Here is a 20,881-nt window from a genome sequence, read left to right as displayed (position 1 = left end):
CCTGGCTTTTAAAAAATGTATATTAGATCTTTTTACACGTCTCACCTTTATTTCTACTGCACTTGCCCATTGAATGCTTTAACTCAAACAAATTCGTAATCAAAATAAGCTTTTTTGAACCACGGTAATTACAGCTGTCAGTTGGGGCATTATTTATTCTGCATCTCACCTACATGATGTTCAAATACACCTTTTGAAAACTATAAATATTGGCTTATTTATGTATATTTTTCTTAAACACATCACCTTCCTTTAAGCAGTAGGTTTAGGGAGTTATGCCTTCTGCTTTTCCTGCTGGGAGTCTTATTCCTTCAGTGACACAGGAGCATAGAGCCGCTACCTGCACAGAGCCCTTCAGACATCACCCTTCTCAAACATCACACACGTGTCATCATTATAACCAGTTCCCTGTTCACACACACCGTCAGGTGTGAACACTGGAAATGCCTTTTGTATTTTCCAGAGACACAGGGATACCAGCAAAAGGAGGCCACAGTATCCTCACATAATGACCTGCAGAGAGCCTGGTGCACCAGTAGCTTGCTGAAAAAGGGACAAATGACAAATCTTCAGTTTTTTGTCTTGTCTGACAGACTCCCCGATCCCAGAGAGGAATCCTTCAGTCCCTTCCCAAAAGACGTTGAAGTGAGTCAAAAGAAAGAGGAGAGGAATAAAAGAGAAAGTGAGAGAAAACCAGCAACCAGCAACAGCAGAGCAGTTTCTTGAGTAACCATGGAGTAACCCACTCTTGTGAGAAGCTGTTGCTGTCACACAGCATGTGTCCTGCAGAAAACAGAGGGAGTCGTGGCAGGACAAATTAGGTGGTGGACTTGGTGCATTAGGATTTCCTAATTATTCTAAACTTGCAAGCAAATATGCAAAATATGTGCTATGAAACACAAAGTCATTGAAGCTGTAAGAACTTTTGCAATTGATCCAAAACCAAAACACGTAGGGTTTTATATGTTTGGGTTTGGGGTTTTTTGGCATACAGATATGCTGGCCATCCAGCCATGTCAAATCCTGAAGGCTTTACTCTGTGAAAGCAACCAAAGCAACCCTCCAAACCCAAAGGCAAATTGAACAACTTTTTCTTGAGATTCCAGATCTTATCACCATCAGTTGGCTCTTCAGAGAAAGCTGGGAGAAACAGCAGCCATGAAGCCGCTTGCCAAGGAGGAAAAAATACTCTGGGACCTCCACAGGCCACTAAGGGAAACCCTGTGCATTGCACTGACACGGCCCAATGTAGTGAAAGCAATGATCCAGTCACCTCTCAAATTCCTGGGATAAGCCTGTGTATGTGATGCTCAAAAACTCTCATACTACAGACACAGCTTTCCCTCTCTGGTAAATCCTCTGTTAAATCAAATAACCCCCTCCATATGTTTACTAAGATCCATCTTAACTTACTTAGAATCCTTCTTTCCCTATTTTATTTGGAAAAACATTACAGATCTTCATTCTTGGATGGCTAGACTCTGTTTTCTAATTTCTATCTAAATATCTTCATGATCTGTTCATAACTATTTGATCCTGTCATTTATTCTCCAAGTCAGAGACTTTTTATCTTTCCTTGACATTTACCACCGCTGAACATATTAACAAGGAACCATTACCACCCCTCTCAACCTGTACTTGGCTAGGGCACAGCAACTGGTGTTCTTCCACACTGATTCCTTTTGAAAAGAATATCTTGGGGGAAATATTTCAATTTTAAATTGAAAGAACATCTACATTAGTTGTTCTTAAAAAAAAAAAACCTCTGTGTCCCTGGATTACACCAGCTATGACATCTACTTGTCAAATCTAGCTAGCTGCAGAATATTTAGTTGCTGCTTTACAAAGCAATTCTTCCAATGGTTGGGAGATACAGTGTTAGCTCTTGGACAGTGCCCCTTTTAATTGTACCCTTCCGTGTGCCGAGAAATACAGCTTTACTGGATAGGTTATTTCTCCTAAACAATAGGAAAATGTTACTTTATTTTAGATCCACTTTTGAGATTGAGTTTAAAAATCTAAACCAGACTTCATGTGGCTCTAAAAGAAAATCCTAACCTGTACTGCAAATGTCAAATAAATTGTGGACAAATAGATGTTTGGATTTTCCTGTCAAAAGACTCAAGTGTATCATAAGTCCTTATTTATTTCTGAGAAGGAGCACTAGAACTAAAACAACTGTCTGACAGGTAAAATTTGCTGGAGAAAAGAATGCAGCTATATCAACATTCTGATTGCAGGAAAGGCTGTTGTCAACAACAGTGAGAGCTCCGTTAGAGGATATATTGTTACTGGGTTTGGAGTAAAGATTTGATGAAATATGATCAATTTTCATTGTTTCTGCACAATTCACTATTGAAACGCCATACTATTGCTATATTACATGTTGATGGTGGATGTGAAAGCTTATCTGCAAAGCCCATGGGTAAGGTGTCAAGGCAATGGACATGCACACCTTTCCTTTAAAAGCTGAGGTGGTTTCACATGAAGTTTAGGTAAACTATTTCCCATTACTGGCTTACCAATGACATGTAAAAATATTTAATATATGGCAGAACAGTAAATAACATACCTGGTACCAAAAAAGATACAAGGTTTATTTGAAAGAAAAAAAAACTAAATAATGCTATGATCCTATGTTAAACCTCCTTTCACTCCATTCAACATCTCCACCAAGCAGGAGGGAAATATCGAGGTACAATCTACCCTCACTTGAGAAAAGCCTGTGACCCAGGCTGTGCGCCATGCATGTGCACAGGTTAAGTAAATGCAATCCAGATTGAATCAAAATGAAAATCAAAAGACATTTGAAAGACCGGTTAAGTATTCAGAATTACCTTGGTATTTGGAATTGATCTGTAATTACTAAAAAAGAAATTCAACTCAGATCACATGCAAACTGTCAGACTTCAAAGGGAGAAATCAAATATACAAGTCTTAAATAGTGAAAAAGTGGAAGAGTAACAGTATTGCAAAAGGCATTGACCTACGGTGAATCATAAACAGTCTGTATTCATGATGCGATGCACTTAGGAAAAAAACCCCATGATTTTAACGTGCACAAACAGTAGCACTGTATGACAGCAAAATGAAATAGTCCTTCTACTGCATTCAGTGCGGTCCTTGGCTACAGTGCTGTCTGCAACCCCAGCCCCACGCTCCACTGAGGAAAGGGGGTCCGCTGGTTGGGGACAGCCATGAGCTGAGCAACAAAAATGATTGAAGATCCAGAAAATCAGGCCAAGGAGGAAAGTTTTAAGAATCTGTGTTTTAAGCATAGGGAAGAGGAACAGTCCCTTCACAAGTGCCATCAACAGGCTTGTTAATAAAAGAGAACAGTATCTGGCTTTTTTTATATCAGCTGATGGAAAGACAAAAAAGTAGTCCGTTTAATCCACAGAAAGGAAGATTTAGGCCAGAAGTATTTCTGATTGCTACTTGTTGCTTGGGTATAAATGACAGAGGCTGGATTACGTGACAGCTCACAGAGCAGACAGCCAGTACCTGGCTTGGGATTAAGCCAGCAGCTGCCTGCCGTGACTGGTCTCTTTAACTGACTGCGCCTCTGAACCAAGGCAGAGGACCAGTGACCTCTTCAAGGCCCTTTTAGCCCCGCATTTAAATGATTTAGTGAGTATTTGCCAACTCCAGTCTTACTAAACCAAACACATTTAATTTGTGTTTTTCTGTGCTCTCAGCAGGCTTGAATCATCCTTTAATTATTAAATTATTAAATGACAAGCAATGTCTAACCTTCTGTAAAGGTCACTCGTTGAAGAAAATCTTTCCTCCAAAAGCATGTCAGTTTAAGCGTCAATTCAGTACCCATCACTTGCCTGAAAAACTCTATTACCAAACGTCTGTCACACTTGCAAAATTGAAACAAACTTTGGAAGACCAACTCTCCAAATCTTACGGTACATTCTAAAAACTGCTTTCCAGCACTTTTCAGCAGTCTTGTATTTCATAGTAAATCACAAACCTTTGAGTGTCTTGAACAGTTTATAGCATTTGCACTTTCTAACATAGGTACTGCATTTCCACTATTTCTTGTTTAAACAAGTACCTGTCAAGTTGTGATGCGCTCTGAAAAATGAACAGTCAAACATTATTTTGCAGTATAACTTATTACATTAACAGAAATAGGTTTTCATAATAGTTAGATTTCACCTGATGGAAGCACACTGCACTCTTTTTAACTCATAGATCTAAAATTACAATTATTATTATGTCTTGGAAAGCATCAACAATGTATTAAGTGCTTGAAAGTGATGCTTAAAAGCCTACGCGCCCCAAGTTGCTACATAAAGAGCATGGCATGCAGACATTGTACCGGGAAGGGACATGAAAACCAGAATGAAAGAGCTCTGAAGCACAGGCAACCTTCATTTAATTACCTGACTTTGATCTTGCTGGCCTTTGTACCGTTTAGTTTTTCTTCAGAAAAACTGATTTTCAGGGCTTGTTGGTAGGAATCGGCTGTCTAGAAGCAGGCCAATTAAACAGTTTTCTGCACATTTTTCCATTCTCAGCTGTTCGGTTTCATTATGTTAAAATGATGGGTGATGTATTTCTCATTTACTTGGTTATTATCAATTCCTTACTCACATTTGAAGCCAAAATGTACTGCAATAGAAACAGGAATCCAATAAAATTGTTCACCAGCCATTGTGAAATGGGGAGTATTTAAATGAAACTTTGTGTAAGAAACAGAGGAAAAGAAGACTGGCGTATCAAAAATCTTTAAGTAAGCCTAACTGCTTATTTAACAAAGGAAATATCCTATGTAGTCCCTGAGTTGAACACTAGACTGTGTCTAGTCACAGCATCCCTTCCAGACTGTAGAAGATCTTGTTCACTTAGGCCTTGCTTTTATTCATTAATTGAAAGATAGATGGTTTTTTTCCAGTTCCCAGCTGGCTTTTCAGCTTTTAATATATCCATCTTTTGAAGTAAATTGAACAAAGGAAAGTTACAGAAACACTCCCTCTGCACATACAGGCAAAGGTCCTGTTTTCAAAATGATGTTGATCACTTCAAAGTTCTGGCTGCAGATGCCAGGTCAAAAAATCCTCTGGGAAGCCTCTTTTAGCAGAAAACAAACATTTTTCTCATTATATTTTAGTAACTTTTAAAATATTTAAGTCTGAAATTATTATCAGGTGAATTGCAGTTTTGCCTGTGCTTATTTTTAAAACCATGCATATTCTGTTTCATTTCTCACTGTAAAAAGTAAGTTTAGCAGACCATGATTTCCCCAAAGGGAAATCCAGGGATTATGAACAAATTCCTGTCCTTGAAATCATTGACAAGGGTGGTTTTTCTCTGACCTGAACAGCATGAGGATTTTCTCATTCAAGATGAAGAGAGGTATCCTCCAAGCTCATTTGAAATTTCATTCTGTGGAAGTCGACCCTTGCATCTGCACAGAAGCCAAGCGAAGGCTGTGAAATCTTCTGCACAGGCTCTGCCCATTCTTTGGCGTTTCTGCAGACCCCAGCATGAGAGTATTGTAATGAATTCACAAACCATGATTTCATGAGGAACCCAGGATTTCAGAACAATGCCTCTCCTAAGCATGCTGAAGTTCAATCCAGTTCCTGCTGAATTCAACAGATACCAATTTTCTTCTAACATACTAGCTTTGGACAGTAGTTTTTTAATAAGAAAAAGGACATGACAGATTAATTAAACCTTTCATCACACATTAATTTATTCTGTAAGTCCAGATTTCTTTTGTCTCCCTGATATTACACTTCACGATTTATATGCCTGTTACTTATGAAAGGGTCTTTTCCTGAAGGCATGCAGGAATGAACTATCTTCTAGGCACCAACTTTTGGGTTTGGTTACTCCCTTAACCCTACTGACATAAGCAGAGCATCCCCCAAGCAAAAACAGGGCAGCAGCTGGGTAGTGTGCCTATTATTCAGGAAAAGGCAGGTGATAGTGGAAAACCTTGCTTGTAGGAGGTCTGAACAGAGACACATACTACATGATCTTGATGCACCTTGCTAACTTTATGTTCTGTACCATGTGTAACTCAAAGATAATCTTGCATTCAATTTCCAGTGCCAATCATACATGGTGACAGTGATGCTTTTTTATTTTTTTAAATAGAGTTATCAATACGTTGATATTTCAAATATCTCCCATAAATTCCATAAAAAGCAGGCTTTTAATCTGCAATAACAGTACCTGGATAAATGTATGTTACTCAAGTGCCACCTGCTGTACTGACTAAACGTCATAAGAAGGCAGAAGTGAATCCTTCCAGGCACTCTGGGCTGCAACTGGATTCTCCAGCTTTTTTAAGCTCTATTTTTTTTACTTCATTTTAAAGATTGGTGCTGACAAAGGGACTAGAGATGATTCGCTGCCATCTACTACAGCGCTAAGATTCTGATACCTCACTTAAGCTCAGATTGGTTATTCAGTGGCATAAATGAATGTTCTTTGAAGAAAAAATTGCTAATCAAGGTTTTAAATTGTGCAGGCTGCACTGCCTGGGAAGCACCACTTCTTAAACAGGGTGTGCACACAAACACAAGCGCCGGCCCTGCCAGTGTTGTACAGGCAGGCCCAGCTGGTGAGCTCTGCAGCAGCTGCCCTGCCACCGTCTTTGTCATCTGGTACTTCTCATTCTGGGGGTAGAGAAAAGCAAGATTTTTCACAGCCCTTGTTCAAAATTTGAGCACAGCCCTTCACCTGGGACCTTCTCTTGCTGTAGGTTTAGTCCTTCCTGATTATTACGGACATTTTGTAAGCGGGAATTTGTACACAGCCTTCTCCAGCAGACAAACCGGAGGCCCCAACACATTTTTCCAGTGTTCTTAAACTGTTTTATAGTTTTATAAATAAATAGCAGTAACATTGTCGTCTTGCCTCATGACCTGGAGAGTAGATGTGATAAAAACCAGCCCCACAACCAGATTCCAGATGATTTTTCCACAGGATGTGGCTACAGCACGGGAAGGAAAGGGAATAAAAATTGCCAGGAAAGTAACATTTGCTATAAATAAGCACACCACATGTACTTAATTAGGTAAGGCTGGTCAACCCAAGAGCAGCAGATCTTGCCAAATTACTAGGCCAAAAAGAAAAGTGAAAGGGCGTGAGGCAGCTTGGAAGAGGAACCGAGTGCCCAGTGCCAGCAAGCCACGGGGTGTTTCCTTATTCATCACTTTTAAAGTATTTTTCTAAAATAATGGATTTACTTGAAGACTCTGACATGAATATTTATGCCAATGCTCTTACTCATACTTAAAAACACTCTGTATGTTCTTACATGACTTCATTAGGGCCATCACCCTGAGAAACCTCGTGCACTCTCCCGTCTGTTGAAATGAGGCCTCATGCAATTTGTTTTTCACGGTCTATCAGCTACTGACGGTTTCTCCGTTATTTTACTGAAGCGCACAAGGGAATTCCCGCACAGGCTTTCCTCCTGAGGAGCCCGGGCCTGCGCTGTGACCGAGCCACAGCGGCTGCTGTCGGAAAAGAAACTGCCGTAAGTAATAAAAGGGCCGATATACGAGCGGCCTGTACAGCTGCAGAGCTGGCGAGGCCCTCCCCAGCTGCCAGAGGAGCCCCCTCTCCCCCGGCAGCCAGAGGAGCCCCCTCTCGCCCACCGCCCGCCCGTGGCGGCCGCCGCCCTCGCCGGGGCGCACTGCGCATGCGCCGCCCGCCCGGGCCGCCCGCAGCCCTCCGGGCCGCCGGGGGGCGCACTTCCGGCGCGCTCCCTTCCCGCGACCGCGCTGAGGTGGCCGACGCGCCGCCTGACGAAAACCCGCGGCCGGCGGCGGCCCCGCTCAGTGCGGCAGCGGGACGCAGGCGCGGCAGACAGCCCGCCCGCCGCAGGACCCCGGGCCTGTTCCGCGGCGGCGGCGCCTGGCGCTGCGCTCGGCTCGGCTCGGCGGGGCCCAAGATGTCGACCAAGAATTTCCGCGTGAGCGACGGGGACTGGATCTGTCCCGACAAGAAGTGAGCGCGGGGGGGGCAGCCGCCTGTCCGCCGCGGGGTGCGGGCCGCGGCTCGGCTCGGGACGGGACGGTCCCGGCCCGCGGGGCAGCACCGGGCCGGGGGGAGCCGCCGCTACCGGCTCTCGGGGGGTTCGCAGCTGCGGGCCCCCGGCCCAGCGCCGGGCCCGGCCTGGGCAGCCTCGTGGTTCAGCCGCAGCGCACTCCGCGGGGAATCGCAAGGCGTTTGCTCCGGGCGCGGGGTGTGTGCCTTGCCCAGCCTTGGGCTGACAGGCCTCTTCGGCCTCCTGGTTTGTTTCCAGGTGTGGGAACGTGAACTTTGCCAGGAGAACCAGCTGTAACAGATGTGGAAGGGGTGAGTGTCAGGGTTTTTTCCTCCTCGTCTATTTCTGCCTTTTTTAAAAGCAAAGAATATTACATCTTTTTAATTAATCATGAATCAAGATGTTTGAGGACTGTTTGCTTTTTTCTTTTCCAGAAAAAACGACAGAAGCCAAAATGATGAAAGCTGGAGGGACTGAAATAGGAAAGACACTTGCTGAAAAGAGTCGTGGCCTCTTCAGTGCTAACGACTGGCAGTGTAAAACGTATGCCCTTTTAAAAAAATGCAGAGCGTTCCCTTTAGAGCCGCACAGCACATCCACAGTATGATACTTAATTCTTGTCAGTATAAATGTGCTTGTACTGGCAAGAGAAAAGTGACCAAAACTTGCAGCTGCTCCACTAGTAGTGTTTTGCTGTGAGGATAGCATTCATGTTTGTTTGCTGGACAACATTTGCGTAACTAACATGACTGGAAAAAGATATTAAAAAAATCAGGACTAGACAGGTAAAAGTTCATTTTTTTTCTTTGATAAGCCAAGACAAAAGTTCAGAAGAAATGGAAGTGACAACGTTGTTGCAGTATGGTATTTTATTGTCAACATTCACTGAATTTTTAAGGCTTAGCACATAATTAAATTCTCAGGTGTTTCCCCAAACCAGCAATCGAGAATATTAAGATCTAAATTGGAAAAGGACCTCTTTAATAAAATGCTTTGATTTTTTGAAAGGTGCTTTCACATTTTCTGGAGCAGTTTTAAGGATTTCAGTTTCTGCTGGTTGAGTAAGCTGCCTGACCAGTGAAACCTGGATTTTTTTTGAAATTTTTTTTCTGTCAGAACTTAGCTATGTTCAGCCCAATACAGCACGAGATGGGCAGGTTTCCCAGGCAGCACCATGGGTCCGGTGCCTGAGGGAGTTCACTTGATGGCACGCTCCAGGATTGTCATGTCTTTCCAAGTTCAGGGCTAGGCTCTGTTATATGGACCTCCTCCTCTCCTCTTTGGAACTGAGCTGCATCCCGATGATAGTGTTACGGATGGCTGAGCGTGAGTGGCCTTTTAGGACACTAAGATAGAAACGCAGTAACAGAAGCACATAACTGTAGCTACACATCGCTGTAAGACAATGACTGCTCAAAAGCATTATTCCCATGGTAACTCCTTTGTTAACTCCTCAGAGCCCTGAGTGCCAATAGTGGAGAATAAGGAATTTTAACACTTTGTGTAACCTTCTGTTAAATTGTCTGCCTACCTGCTTGTTAATTGTAATTCTTTCTCCTTGATTTGTCCAGTATGGTCATCATCCTCATGCTGATTCTTGCAGTTCTTTGTATCTTGGTAACTGTTGGCCATGGGGTTAATTGTACTAGTGACAGCCGATCACTGCTAAACCTTGGCAAATACATTTCTATGATTTCTTTTTTGTTTTTGTAAGTATTGCCTCAACAGTTAAGCTTTTTGATTTTAAATTAAATACTTCTGGTTTCTGTTTTGTTCTTTTTGCCTCTGAAGATGTGGTAACGTGAACTGGGCCAGAAGATCGGAATGTAATATGTGTAATACTCCAAAGTATGCTAAACTGGAAGAAAGGACAGGTAAGATGTATATGGTTTTAAAATACTCAAATTACTGTAATAAAAACTTTTTTTTATAACTGACAGTGTAATTTAATCAAAGGGATTGTTTTCACAGCAGAACTAGCAAAGTGGAGATATGTAAATAAATCTGTAGGTTCTTAGACCTGATTACTTTTAGTAGTGTGTAAGGTATGTGACAGTTTCATTTGGAAAGTCAATGAATATTCAGCTTAAACTGCCTCTGTATTTAACTTTGATACTAAGCTGTTTGGGAGGAGTAATGCAATATCTTATTAAACTTCAAAAGGTCTAGTGTATGTACAACGTCCATCTACAGAGACCTCAGCAGTCACAAGAGTGGTGTTTGAAGGCTGTGTAGTTTAGACTGCTATTTCTTAATGAGGTTTGAGGTTTGGTCACACTGAGATGCATTTTAAGTTCCTCCTGCATTAACAATGAGCCCGGTGGTAACTAGAACAGAGGATATCCTTACAGTGCGGTCGGAGCTATTTATACTGTTACCACTGCAAATGGGATCAGGCAGAGAATTTAATACATAGAGTATAACTAATGCATATAAAAAAAGAAGCAGGGAGAGGAGCACAGAGCTTATTATTCAGAAGGAAAAAGAGTATTTTTTTAGTATTCTTATTTGATATTGTAAGCGTATTAAGGAATATTAAAGCATAATATTTAGTTTTATTTCATATATTATATTAAATATTTCAAATGTATAATTTCTTTTCAAGTTCTGGTGTCCTTCAGAGTAAAAGTGCAGTCATGCAGGACACCTAGAATGTTGCACATGCTTGCAGTAAATTACAGAGTCAGCGGAAATTAAAATGAGCCATTGAAGTTTTCCACTCACATTATAAAAAGGAATAGAAAGATTCTTAAGGTAAATCTTGGGAGTTGTACAATTCGGTGCAACAACAGGATGCTTTTACTCCTGTTGCACCTTGAGGGGAGAGAGAGACAGACACACACATACATATAGAGATACAGATGTATATGTCACGGCGTAATTGTGATAGGGGACCAGGCTGGCATGCCCAGAAGCCACCAGGGAGGCTGTGTGCACGTAGAACCTGGCTGTGGCAGAGGCTGCAGCAGCGCCAGCAGCCAGGGAAGCAGTTAGCCGGTGTTGCCCTCACCTCATGTTTCAGTGTCTGCTTTCCCAATCTGGCTGCCCTCAGAGGTGGGGGTTTGGTCTTCAAGGACAGTAGCTTTTATTCCAGCCCCTTGCAGACATTCTTGTGTTTATCCACACCAAGGCAATTGTCAGGCACTGCAGCCCTGCCAGAGCTCTTCTGGGAAGCTCAGCATGGCTATAACCCTGAATTTTATATTTTTTTTCTGTTCTTTTAAATGCTCTTGCTTCTGTGTTGTTCATGTGTCAATCCATTTTCTCTATTAGGTTTCTGAGGAACTGTATTTAATAAACGTGTGTGGGAACAATTCATATTCCCCTTGAGATCATATTACATTCTTACAGTACATATATATATAAATCCACTGAAAGCTTCCAGAACCTCTGTGAAAGTTTAGAATAAACTTTGTGCTTCATGTAGCTGAACTTGGCTTAAGCTTAAGAGCTTGTCTTGTTTTACCCCTTTTAAAGGATATGGAGGAGGATTTAACGAGCGAGAGAATGTTGAATATATAGAACGTGAAGAATCAGACGGGGAGTACGATGAGGTAAGATGAGGTATAGGTATTACTCCGGAGGGACACATGTTGTGTGATGTGTGTTTAGGAGATGTACATTTTACTTGGTTTCCTTGTGGGGAAAAGCACTAGTCAGAAATACATTGTGGTCCATCTGATTGTCAAATGCTTGTGTCAGAGTTTTAAACTGAAAGTAAATGCGTCCGTTTTGTCTTTCGGGGGGTAAAAACTAAGAATGAGTTCAAATTAAACTGGTAGAAGCTGGGTGTGTTAAATTTCTTAAGGAGGTGGCTTCAGGGTCATGAATATGGTTTTCAGCCAGATGTTCAACATCTGTTTTATAAAGATATCCCATAGACACAAATATAAAATACTGTTGTTAAATTCAGATTTCTACTAATCTTGTCTGTGGATCCTAACGGTATCTAAGACAAGCATCTCTTTAGAAAGTTTCTTGCTGCTAATTGGTGTTTTATGATACTTCCTTTCCCTTTGAGGAATATCTTGTTTGAAATTGATGTGTACTTATTTTTTCATAGAAGTCTTATCAGAAAGTACAGTTGGAATTTACTTTTGATTAAAACGTGTTCTAATGGAATAAAATTTCCTAGTTTGGACGCAAAAAGAAAAAGTATAGAGGGAAACCAGTTGGTCCTGCATCTATCCTGAAGGAAGTAGAAGATAAAGAATCTGAAGGGGAAGATGAGGAGGATGAGGATGAAGATCTCTCCAAGTATAAATTGGATGAGGTAGCATGGTTTTGGTTATTTTTCGAGCCATTATTTTTTATTCGTTACTACAGTGCTGTTTAGTAGTAGCGGGATATATTGGTCTGTATTTTCAGCTGCCTTTAGACCAGTGTGGAGGAGTAGCTATCAGTATAATGGTGCCTGCTGCTTCTTGTAAAATATGTGTGCAAGCTCTGTTCTGTTCTAAATATTCTAAATCCAAAGTCATATAATTTCTTTAAACCATAAAATATTATAAGCTTATCTGAAATCAGAAAAATTGTGAGGTCTTTGTTTAGAACCTTTATCTATGGCTGCCATATAAAGGGAATGTTCTTGAGTTTTATCCTTAGCTTTTTAGAAGCAGGTCAGATTTATGTTTTTATAAAGTGGAATAAAATATTCAGAGAAAATTTTTTTTATCTTTCCTGAAATACATGATTGTCACACATTGGATTGTCAATATCTTTGGACAGCAGTCCTGCAGAGACAAGCGTATATGCTTATTTTTTACACAGAAGTGACCAAATCCTGCATATGAAACATGTCTCTGCAGAATTATGCTACAGTTAAGATTTTTTGAGTCTGAAAATTATTCCAGGCACTCACTTAAACTAACCAGTGAAAATGAATGTTTTTTCATTAACTTCATTAAATAACAGAAAATGGGACTTTAGATGAGTGTTTTGCAGGCTTTTTGTTAGTCTGCTTTGAAATATAAATTTTCAGTCACTCTTACAGAATTTTTGGATTTTATTCATTGCACTGACAACAGTATTTTCAAAGGTTGGGAAAAAGCACAAAACAAACCATAGAATAAATAAAAAACCACTACCTGAAGAAAACAGTCAAAATATTTTTATGTATTTATTGTATATCTGCATTTTTTCCAGGATGAGGATGAAGATGATGCTGACCTTTCAAAATATAATCTTGATGCCAGTGAAGAAGAGGACACTAATAAGAAAAAGAAATCCAATAGGCGCAGTCGTTCTAAGTCTCGATCTTCCCACTCACGATCTTCATCGCGCTCATCCTCTCATTCAAGCTCAAGGTCTAGGTCCAGGTAAACGGGTACAGGTCAAGGGTAACGACAGGCAAAATGTCAGTATCTAACTTCTTTATTTACTTTTTTTTCTTGATTACCTTACAGTTTTAGTTTGATAATGTTAAGAATTTTATGTACAGAGTTTACATGGGTAGATAATGTTCTGTTCTTACCTTCTGTGGCTCCTCAGTAGGGAGGCTTCATATGTCCTGTTGCTTGTTTTAGTCAAGTTGATATTTCAATTGAATCCTTTAAAAAAATTCTAAAATACAACTTACTTTCAATTTTATTTTTAGGCTTGTTGGCCATACGTGATTCAATGGGTGAATTTCTTTAGCAAGTTTGAGTAGAGTTGTTGGAGAGAAGCAGAAGGGGTGGTATTGTTAAAGTGGGAGGAAGTGGCAGAAGAGGGCAGTGATGATGCAGTCCAGACAGATTCAGTGAGAGGACAAAATGGAAAATATGTAAATAAACACAAGAAACTTGAACTTAGCTTGATGCTACAAAGCTTTAAGTACAGTGGACGTGTTGCCAGAATAACACTAAAGGTTTATATTGATCATGGGGCCACAACAAATGTCTGCTGGGTAGATGAAAGATCTTGCAGTATTACTTAAATTCAGTAATACATGAACAATTCAATAAATATTTTGTGATCGTGTGATGTAAGTAATGTTCTAGCTTTTTAGCTGCCTTACAGTTGATACAGGGATGATACCGATAGGTTTAAGGCCTCAAATTGCTACTGGATCATAGGGTTATACATAAAGTTCAAGTTTCTTCTAATCTTCCTAACTTTGTAACTGCACCTCTCTGCTCTCACTGCTGTAATCACAGCCTATGTTCTTCAGACCCTCATACTAAGCAGATGTCAGCCACGGTCTCCGTTCTGTCTTTCTGCCCATTGCTGTCACACTTTTTTTCATGCTGCCTCTTCTTTTGACAAATTACATTCTTGGCAATACGTATTGTCAGCCTCCCCACTCCTTCACATGCCGTCTTGAGACAGGTGTTTGCTGCCTGGTTCCAAGGAGGAGCAATAAGTGAATAATAGCGACTGGGCTGGCCGGCTTTCAGCAAGTTTTGTAAATGAAGTGAGGTGTGGAGCAAGATCTTTGAGGAAGTGGCTGTATTGTCCTGTGTGCAGATAGTACACAACCAGGGTGGGCTGCATTCCAGTGCAATTCTTAGGTTTAGGGGTGGGAAGGTCATAGAAGTCAGAAGAACTTCATCTGGCCATAATTTTGTTTGCTAATTCACAAATGTTAACAGTGAAGTGAAAAGTAGCATGTCAGAATTGAAACTTGCTAGGGAGCTTTCAATCTTCTGTGGGACTTTCTGCTTCTAGCTACAGATAAATAATTGGAAATATCAGTTGCTATTTGTGGGTACTCCTTTGTGGCTTTTTAAAAAGGCTTAAATACATTTTCTAGTTGGCATGTGTTCATGCTGCTTTTGTTTGGCACAGTAAAATGAAAAAGACATGGTAACGATATAAACTGGGAGATTGACAGCATATGTAATACGTTTTTCCTGAAAAGGTTATTGGAATTTGATAGCAATACCTCCTTTATACAATGGTTACTGCAAGTCTGCTACTGTTTTTACATATCTTTTGTGGTTTGTGCTTTAAAGAAAATCCATCAACATGAAAAATTTGAAAATTATTTTGACCAGTTGAAAGTAGTGTTAGATCTGTCCATATTTTAGCCAAGAATTAACTACTGATTAATTTTTAATGCAGGGGAAAATCTTTACAGAAACTTGAAACTGCTTACAAAATGCTTGTGAAAACTTCTTGGGGAAAATTTGCGCTAGCTAATCATACTATTTCCTACTCTGCTTTTCAAAGAAACTAACTGATGGTTTTCAAGTTAAAGCACAAATTAAACGTTAAGACATTGATTTCATTAAATAGTTAATGGGTACGCAGTTGTCCATTTTGCCAAATAACTGCAATCCTGTTTAATTTTTGTGTTTTGTTTTAGGAAACATGGTAAAAAGCTGACTTTACAATTTTTTTAACGGACCATCTTGCGATGTTAAAGTTTCTGTTTTAAAATGTACTGTGCTGATACTGGGGGAGTAGAGGAAATTGTCACTTCTTTAGTGACTCTAGTCCGAATTGTATTGATGCATCATTGCCTCTGCTGCTAACAGTAGCGGTTAGTCAGTTAAATACAAGTCCGACAGTGGAAAAAAAAATCTTCCGTGTTGTTTCAGGTCCCATTCAAGAAGTTCTTCCAGTTCCAGATCAAGATCTCGTTCCAGTTCCAGAGAACACTCTAGATCTCGTGGGTCGAAATCAAGGTGAATGAGGTAGCACTCTCTCCTTGCAGAGAGAAAAAAGGGCAGAAGAACCAACTGCTTGTTGATTTCATCGTAAAATTATGCCGGTCAAAAAACATTAACTCATTTTGATCTTGGAAGTCAGAATTCCTGGGGTCTCTGCACGAGGTTGTTGCCACTACAGATGTATTTCTTGAGAATGCGAGGTTTTGTTTGAAGAGTTTTAAGTCTGATCTAAGCTAGAGGAGTGGACGCCACAGATCTTCACTTTGGAGGAAGAAGAATTTGAATGCATGTTTACTTGCTTCAGTAATTTTTGCTGGTTTTGCTGGTTTCCACTTTGGCTACTTGATGTGGAAGAACATTAGAAAATACACTATACTTCTGGTTTTGTGTTTAGTCATAACTTAATGTATCTAACTTCCACTAGGTAGTGCTGCCATTATCTTTATAAACGCGGGGGGAATGCGTAAAAATGTTGATAGTAAATCATGCGAGAAGCTGACAGGAGCTTGAGCTCGCTGGCGTTTTCTGTATAGCGGTTACTGACCTGTGCGGGGAAGAGTAACAAAAGCACATAAGTTCCTTAAGGTGTCCTTGCACAGGCATCCTGTTGGCAGGGCTTCCCTTTTGCGATGGAATGAAGAACTGTCCCATCTCCATGCATGCAGAGAATCTAAAAACTGTAAATCAGGAAGTTTCAGTTGGGAAGACCAATCACAAATGGTGCCGCCATCCTTTGGTGGCAGAAACATGCTATGGATTGTCACATGAGGGTCAGCGCAAGATGGAGTCCATGCTTTTAGGAAGAGAAAAAGGGTGCCTGTGCCCCCCACTAGACTCTGAAGTGACTCAGCTGAGCTGGGTTATTTGCTTGTGCCACACAGCATCAACAGAGCGTCCTGGTTTAGCTTGTGTGGAATAGGACTCTTTTATTATTCACAATGAGAACCCTGAAAATATTTTACCAACAGCATACACTGTGGTGTTGGGGTTTTTCTCCTAAATATTTTATCCAGCTTACTGAAAAAAAAAAAACCTACCAATAATCCTGTTAGGTGTGTTTATTAATTTTGGAATTACAGTTTAGGACTTTATAGCTCTTTTTCCACAAGTGGGTTTTTTTCCCTTGTGTTTTTTTTAGATAATCAAAGTGAGTTTTGAGTGCTTGTAAATGAAGCTGGTTCATTTCATGATTTTTTTTTTTTAAATGCCCAAATGACTGTATTTTAAGAGGGTTTTTTTAATTATTTTAGTTGTGGAAGGTCTTACACTCTACCCAAATTTATTTTAAGATTTGTAAATACACCTTCTGAGCATTTTTACTGTTCCAGTAAGATGAACATTACAAATCTCCAGTGTGAAATAACAATATTTCACTTCATGTTAATGGATAAATCATCATTACATCTGTGGTTTTCAAGCCATTTTGCTTTGTGAATTTACTGCGGAAGGGCCTTATATCAGCTACTTCCTGTCCCAGTCCCCATCTCTTTTGTCAAAATGCGTCATTCTGGTGAATGCTGGAAAGAGGTTTCCAAACCATTGGTGGTCTGTATCTCAAGTAATGCTTTTTAGCAAAATTTATTAAGCAAAGTACCACGGCAGTAGAAGTCTTTATTGGCAGATAACGAAGGAGTAAGTATTAAAGTATCCACACATTCATTTGACGAAACACTGATGTAACTAGAGTAGTGAATGTTCATGAAAACTGTCTCTTTTTGTTCTTTCTATGTTATACCAGAATTAAATCTGATTTATTTCTTAATCAATAAAGATCCAGCTCCAGGTCCTACAGGGGGTCTTCCACCCCAAGAAAAAGATCTTACTCAAGCTCTCGTTCATCATCTTCCCCCGAGAGAAGCAAGAAGCGAAGTCGTTCTAGATCTTCTTCATCTGGTGATCGCAAAAAAAGACGATCGAGATCACGGTCACCCGAAAGGTTTGGGTTTATGTAGAATAAGAATGGGTGTATTTAAATGTGTGATTTTAAAAGTATTTTTTTTTTCTGAAGGACTGAGGTTCACTTGGGAAAGAACTGAATCTGATCAGTTATTCTGATTTTAAAAGTAGTTTTCTCACTTCCCCTACTCTTACTTCCTATTAAAACCTCTGTAATTGCCTTCCCCGCCCTCTTCCAATGAAACTTCCTCCTGCTAGGAGTATGTTACATAGAAAGACCTGAGTCACCATTCTTTCAGTGTGTGAAAGTGTTAATGTGTATGTTATTGATTTATTTTCATAAGTAAATATTGCATTTAGAAATTGTATTCTACTTTCAGTATTAAGTTTACATTTTTAGTATTAAATTAATATTCATTACCCTAAAGTGGTTTAAAGTTATTTCTATATTCTTATAAGGCCCTTATCAGATATACTTGGCTTCCAGCCATTATAGGATACAGACTACTCAAAGTGGATACTAAAATTAATTTCAACTTATTTCTTTGCATGCTTTCTCCATTTATATCTTACAGACGCCGCAGATCATCATCTGGATCTTCCCATTCTGGTTCCCGTACAAGTTCTAAAAAGAAATAATGTATTAAAGCTCACATTTCAAAAAAAAAATAATAATTTCCAGTCAGTGCATGAGACATTTTTAAGAAGTTGGTGTCTTGGTCAGAAGTGCTAAATCTGCTAGTAGAGGTGCATGTCTGTCCTTGCTTTCTGGAAAACTGCAGCTTTGTTCATTCATCAAACAAAAAGTGAGGTAGCATTTTAAGCCATAAACTCCCTAGAGGAAGTGTGAAGTTTTATTATTTGAGTAAGGGGAGGTTTATTATTTTTAAAGACTCAGTTACTCAATTCCTGGCTCTCTGATATGTATGAACAGGCACAGGTTGGATACGGTCTAATACAACTCTGCTCTTCCTGTGACAATTACAAAGAAGTATCTGAGGAATACAGGAAGAACCCATGAGCCTTCCGCATCCAACTCTGAGCTTGTTTGATGTAGCTCGTATGGGACCACGAAAGATTAGCATAGCTGTAGGGCTGGTGTTATCCATAGGATGAAAGTAGTGAGTACTTATGTCTAATTATTTTTTATTTTTCTGTGTTGAAGTGAAAGTATAGATGGATGCCCCTTTCTTTAGCTGTGCTCAGTGCGAAATAGCTATTAAATACCCAGTCCATCATATGATTCTTTAGAGACTGAATTAGACATCATTCCTTTGAAGCTAGGATGTTGGAGACGTTGGGCACATTGCTCAAGTGTCATAGCTGCCGGTGCCTGTCACTAGAAATTATTTGCTGCAGTCAGCCATGTGCCCTTTCTGCAGCAGGTACTGGCTGTAGTATTTTCACATGCATGGACCCTGGACTCTGCGATCCTTTCTTATAGAAGGATCATTTAAGAACTACCCTTGAGATGGAGGAATGTGGAACTAGCTTCCTGGAATCGAGTGAAGCTTCTGCAGGCCATCCGTAAAATTCATTTTGGGCTGACTAAAATTTTCAAGGTATCTGAATTTTATTTATATTTTTTAAAAAGAATTAATAAAGTGTGTAGAAAGTTCTGACATCTTAAATGTGTTCTTCATCAATCATTCTTTTTCCCTTAAACATAATTTATGGCTTAAAATGCTTTATTGAATCTGTTTTACTAGCAATATGACATTAAAATTTGGTCTCTCTTGAGCTCCGTTTGGTTAAGAAAGGGTTAAGTATCTTCACTGCCATCACAAGGTAAGTATGTTAAGGAAAATCTTCTCTTTAAGCAAGCAAACAGCAATATGCCTGCATTTATTTCAGCAGTAAAACTTCCAAACCCGTATTTGACCACTGCTTTTTTTAAAAGAACTGCACAAAAACAAACGGAGCAAAATTTAAATACTACATTCTGCGCTTTTTTTTTTTATTAAGACATTTATTTTGGACTGGTACATAAGAAAAATGTTTTGGTGTAGAAATATTTTGATAATCTTTTTGCAGAAAAAAATGCAGTTTCTTCTTTAATGCTTTCTTTTATATCTAATTTCAATGCTATATGTGTGTAGATTGCACAAGAGCAGGTTAGTCTTGTAACTGTGCCTCTGACAACTTCGAAGTCCAACTACTAAATTGTAAAAATCAGATAAATAGATGCTATGTTGTTAGCCTTTGGGTTTTTTTCTTGTGCTTTGTATTAAAATTGTTGCTGTACTTAACAGATGAAAGTTTTTAAATTTAGCAAATGATAGGCCTACAGACAGAAGGAAAATTATGGTTTCATTTGGCTTAGATAAAATGTAAGGCAAAATGATTCTGTAGACAAGTGTAAATAAAACCTGTGAGTCAACTGTGCAGTGAGTGCTTTCTCTTGGCAACAAAAGCAAATCTTTCTTCATAACCTATAGTAACAGATTATTTTGTTGTTCTCTGTTACTGCAGTGCAAGAAAGGCAGTATGTGCACTTACGCGGCCACACATACCCTAAATTTTCATACTGTTCTCAATACACAAGTACTCAATATTTTTTTATTTATGCAGCAGCACGTTTAAAATAAGCTTTTACAAAATTTCAGGGTATTCTGTACATGCTCTATATCTTTTCAGAAGGTTTTTAGAGGAAGCAGTAAATTTGAGTTATTTTGATCTCTGCCTCAAAATACAAAGGCACAGCAACTATGGTAGTGTTTGTATACCTCTTATAAGTGACACAAAATGCTTCTTTCTAGTTACTGGATCAGCAGGTAAATTCAAACCAAGCTCTTAGAACTAAACGTGGTCTATCTCTGATCAGACGCAAAGCCCAGGCAGTAAAAAGCTGTGGGTTTACTGTGGTAGGGTGTTTATGTGGGTTTCGGGGGGCAGAATTATCTCCAGTGGCCTAGCAGTAAATTTTTCTCTTTCACCAGAAAATATTTATATATTTAATATTGGGGTCAGATAAATTGGTGCGTATAGAAATAAACGGGTATTTCTGTGCAGCTTTATCAAAGATCGGTGAAATTTGTAATGTCAAAGGAGGAAGTGTTGATTAGGTTAAATTTAGGGCTTGTGCTTTTCTGAGAAAAAACTAAATACGTTTGTGAGCAGTAAATAGTGGGTTTGCATAAGCATTCTTCCGTAGTAATTGAAAGCTAGAAAGTGATTTTAAATAAAAGCAAGACTAGCCTTTAATTTTATATAAATTTGGCAACAGAGTAAAATCCACTGCTGAAAAATGTTTCTTGTTTTTATTCAGATAGATAATTAATAATAAAAAGATTAAAATGTACCTGTTGGTACATCTTAGAACAAGATTGCTTCGTTTCGATACCAGGTAACTAACTCCCTCGCACTG

General features: G+C 39.5%; 1 protein-coding gene across 1 annotated transcript; it reads left to right on the top strand.

The window, feature by feature from the left end:
* The first annotated feature begins 7,832 nt into the window (after positions 1-7,832).
* ZRANB2 (zinc finger RANBP2-type containing 2) lies at positions 7,833-19,899 on the top strand. Its single transcript, XM_055724810.1, has 10 exons — positions 7,833-7,983; positions 8,282-8,334; positions 8,458-8,566; positions 9,815-9,897; positions 11,501-11,577; positions 12,159-12,296; positions 13,169-13,341; positions 15,547-15,633; positions 17,390-17,554; positions 18,090-19,899. Exons 1-10 carry the CDS (start codon positions 7,928-7,930, stop codon positions 18,151-18,153), a joined length of 1,005 nt encoding a protein of 334 aa, XP_055580785.1. The 5' UTR covers positions 7,833-7,927; the 3' UTR covers positions 18,154-19,899.
* The last annotated feature ends 982 nt before the right edge of the window (positions 19,900-20,881 follow it).

This window comes from Falco cherrug, chromosome 12 (assembly GCF_023634085.1).
Source record: "Falco cherrug isolate bFalChe1 chromosome 12, bFalChe1.pri, whole genome shotgun sequence".
Taxonomy (NCBI): domain Eukaryota; kingdom Metazoa; phylum Chordata; class Aves; order Falconiformes; family Falconidae; genus Falco; species Falco cherrug.
The sequence above is the reverse complement of the archived record's forward strand: the minus strand, read 5'-3'. Positions and strand labels throughout refer to the sequence as shown.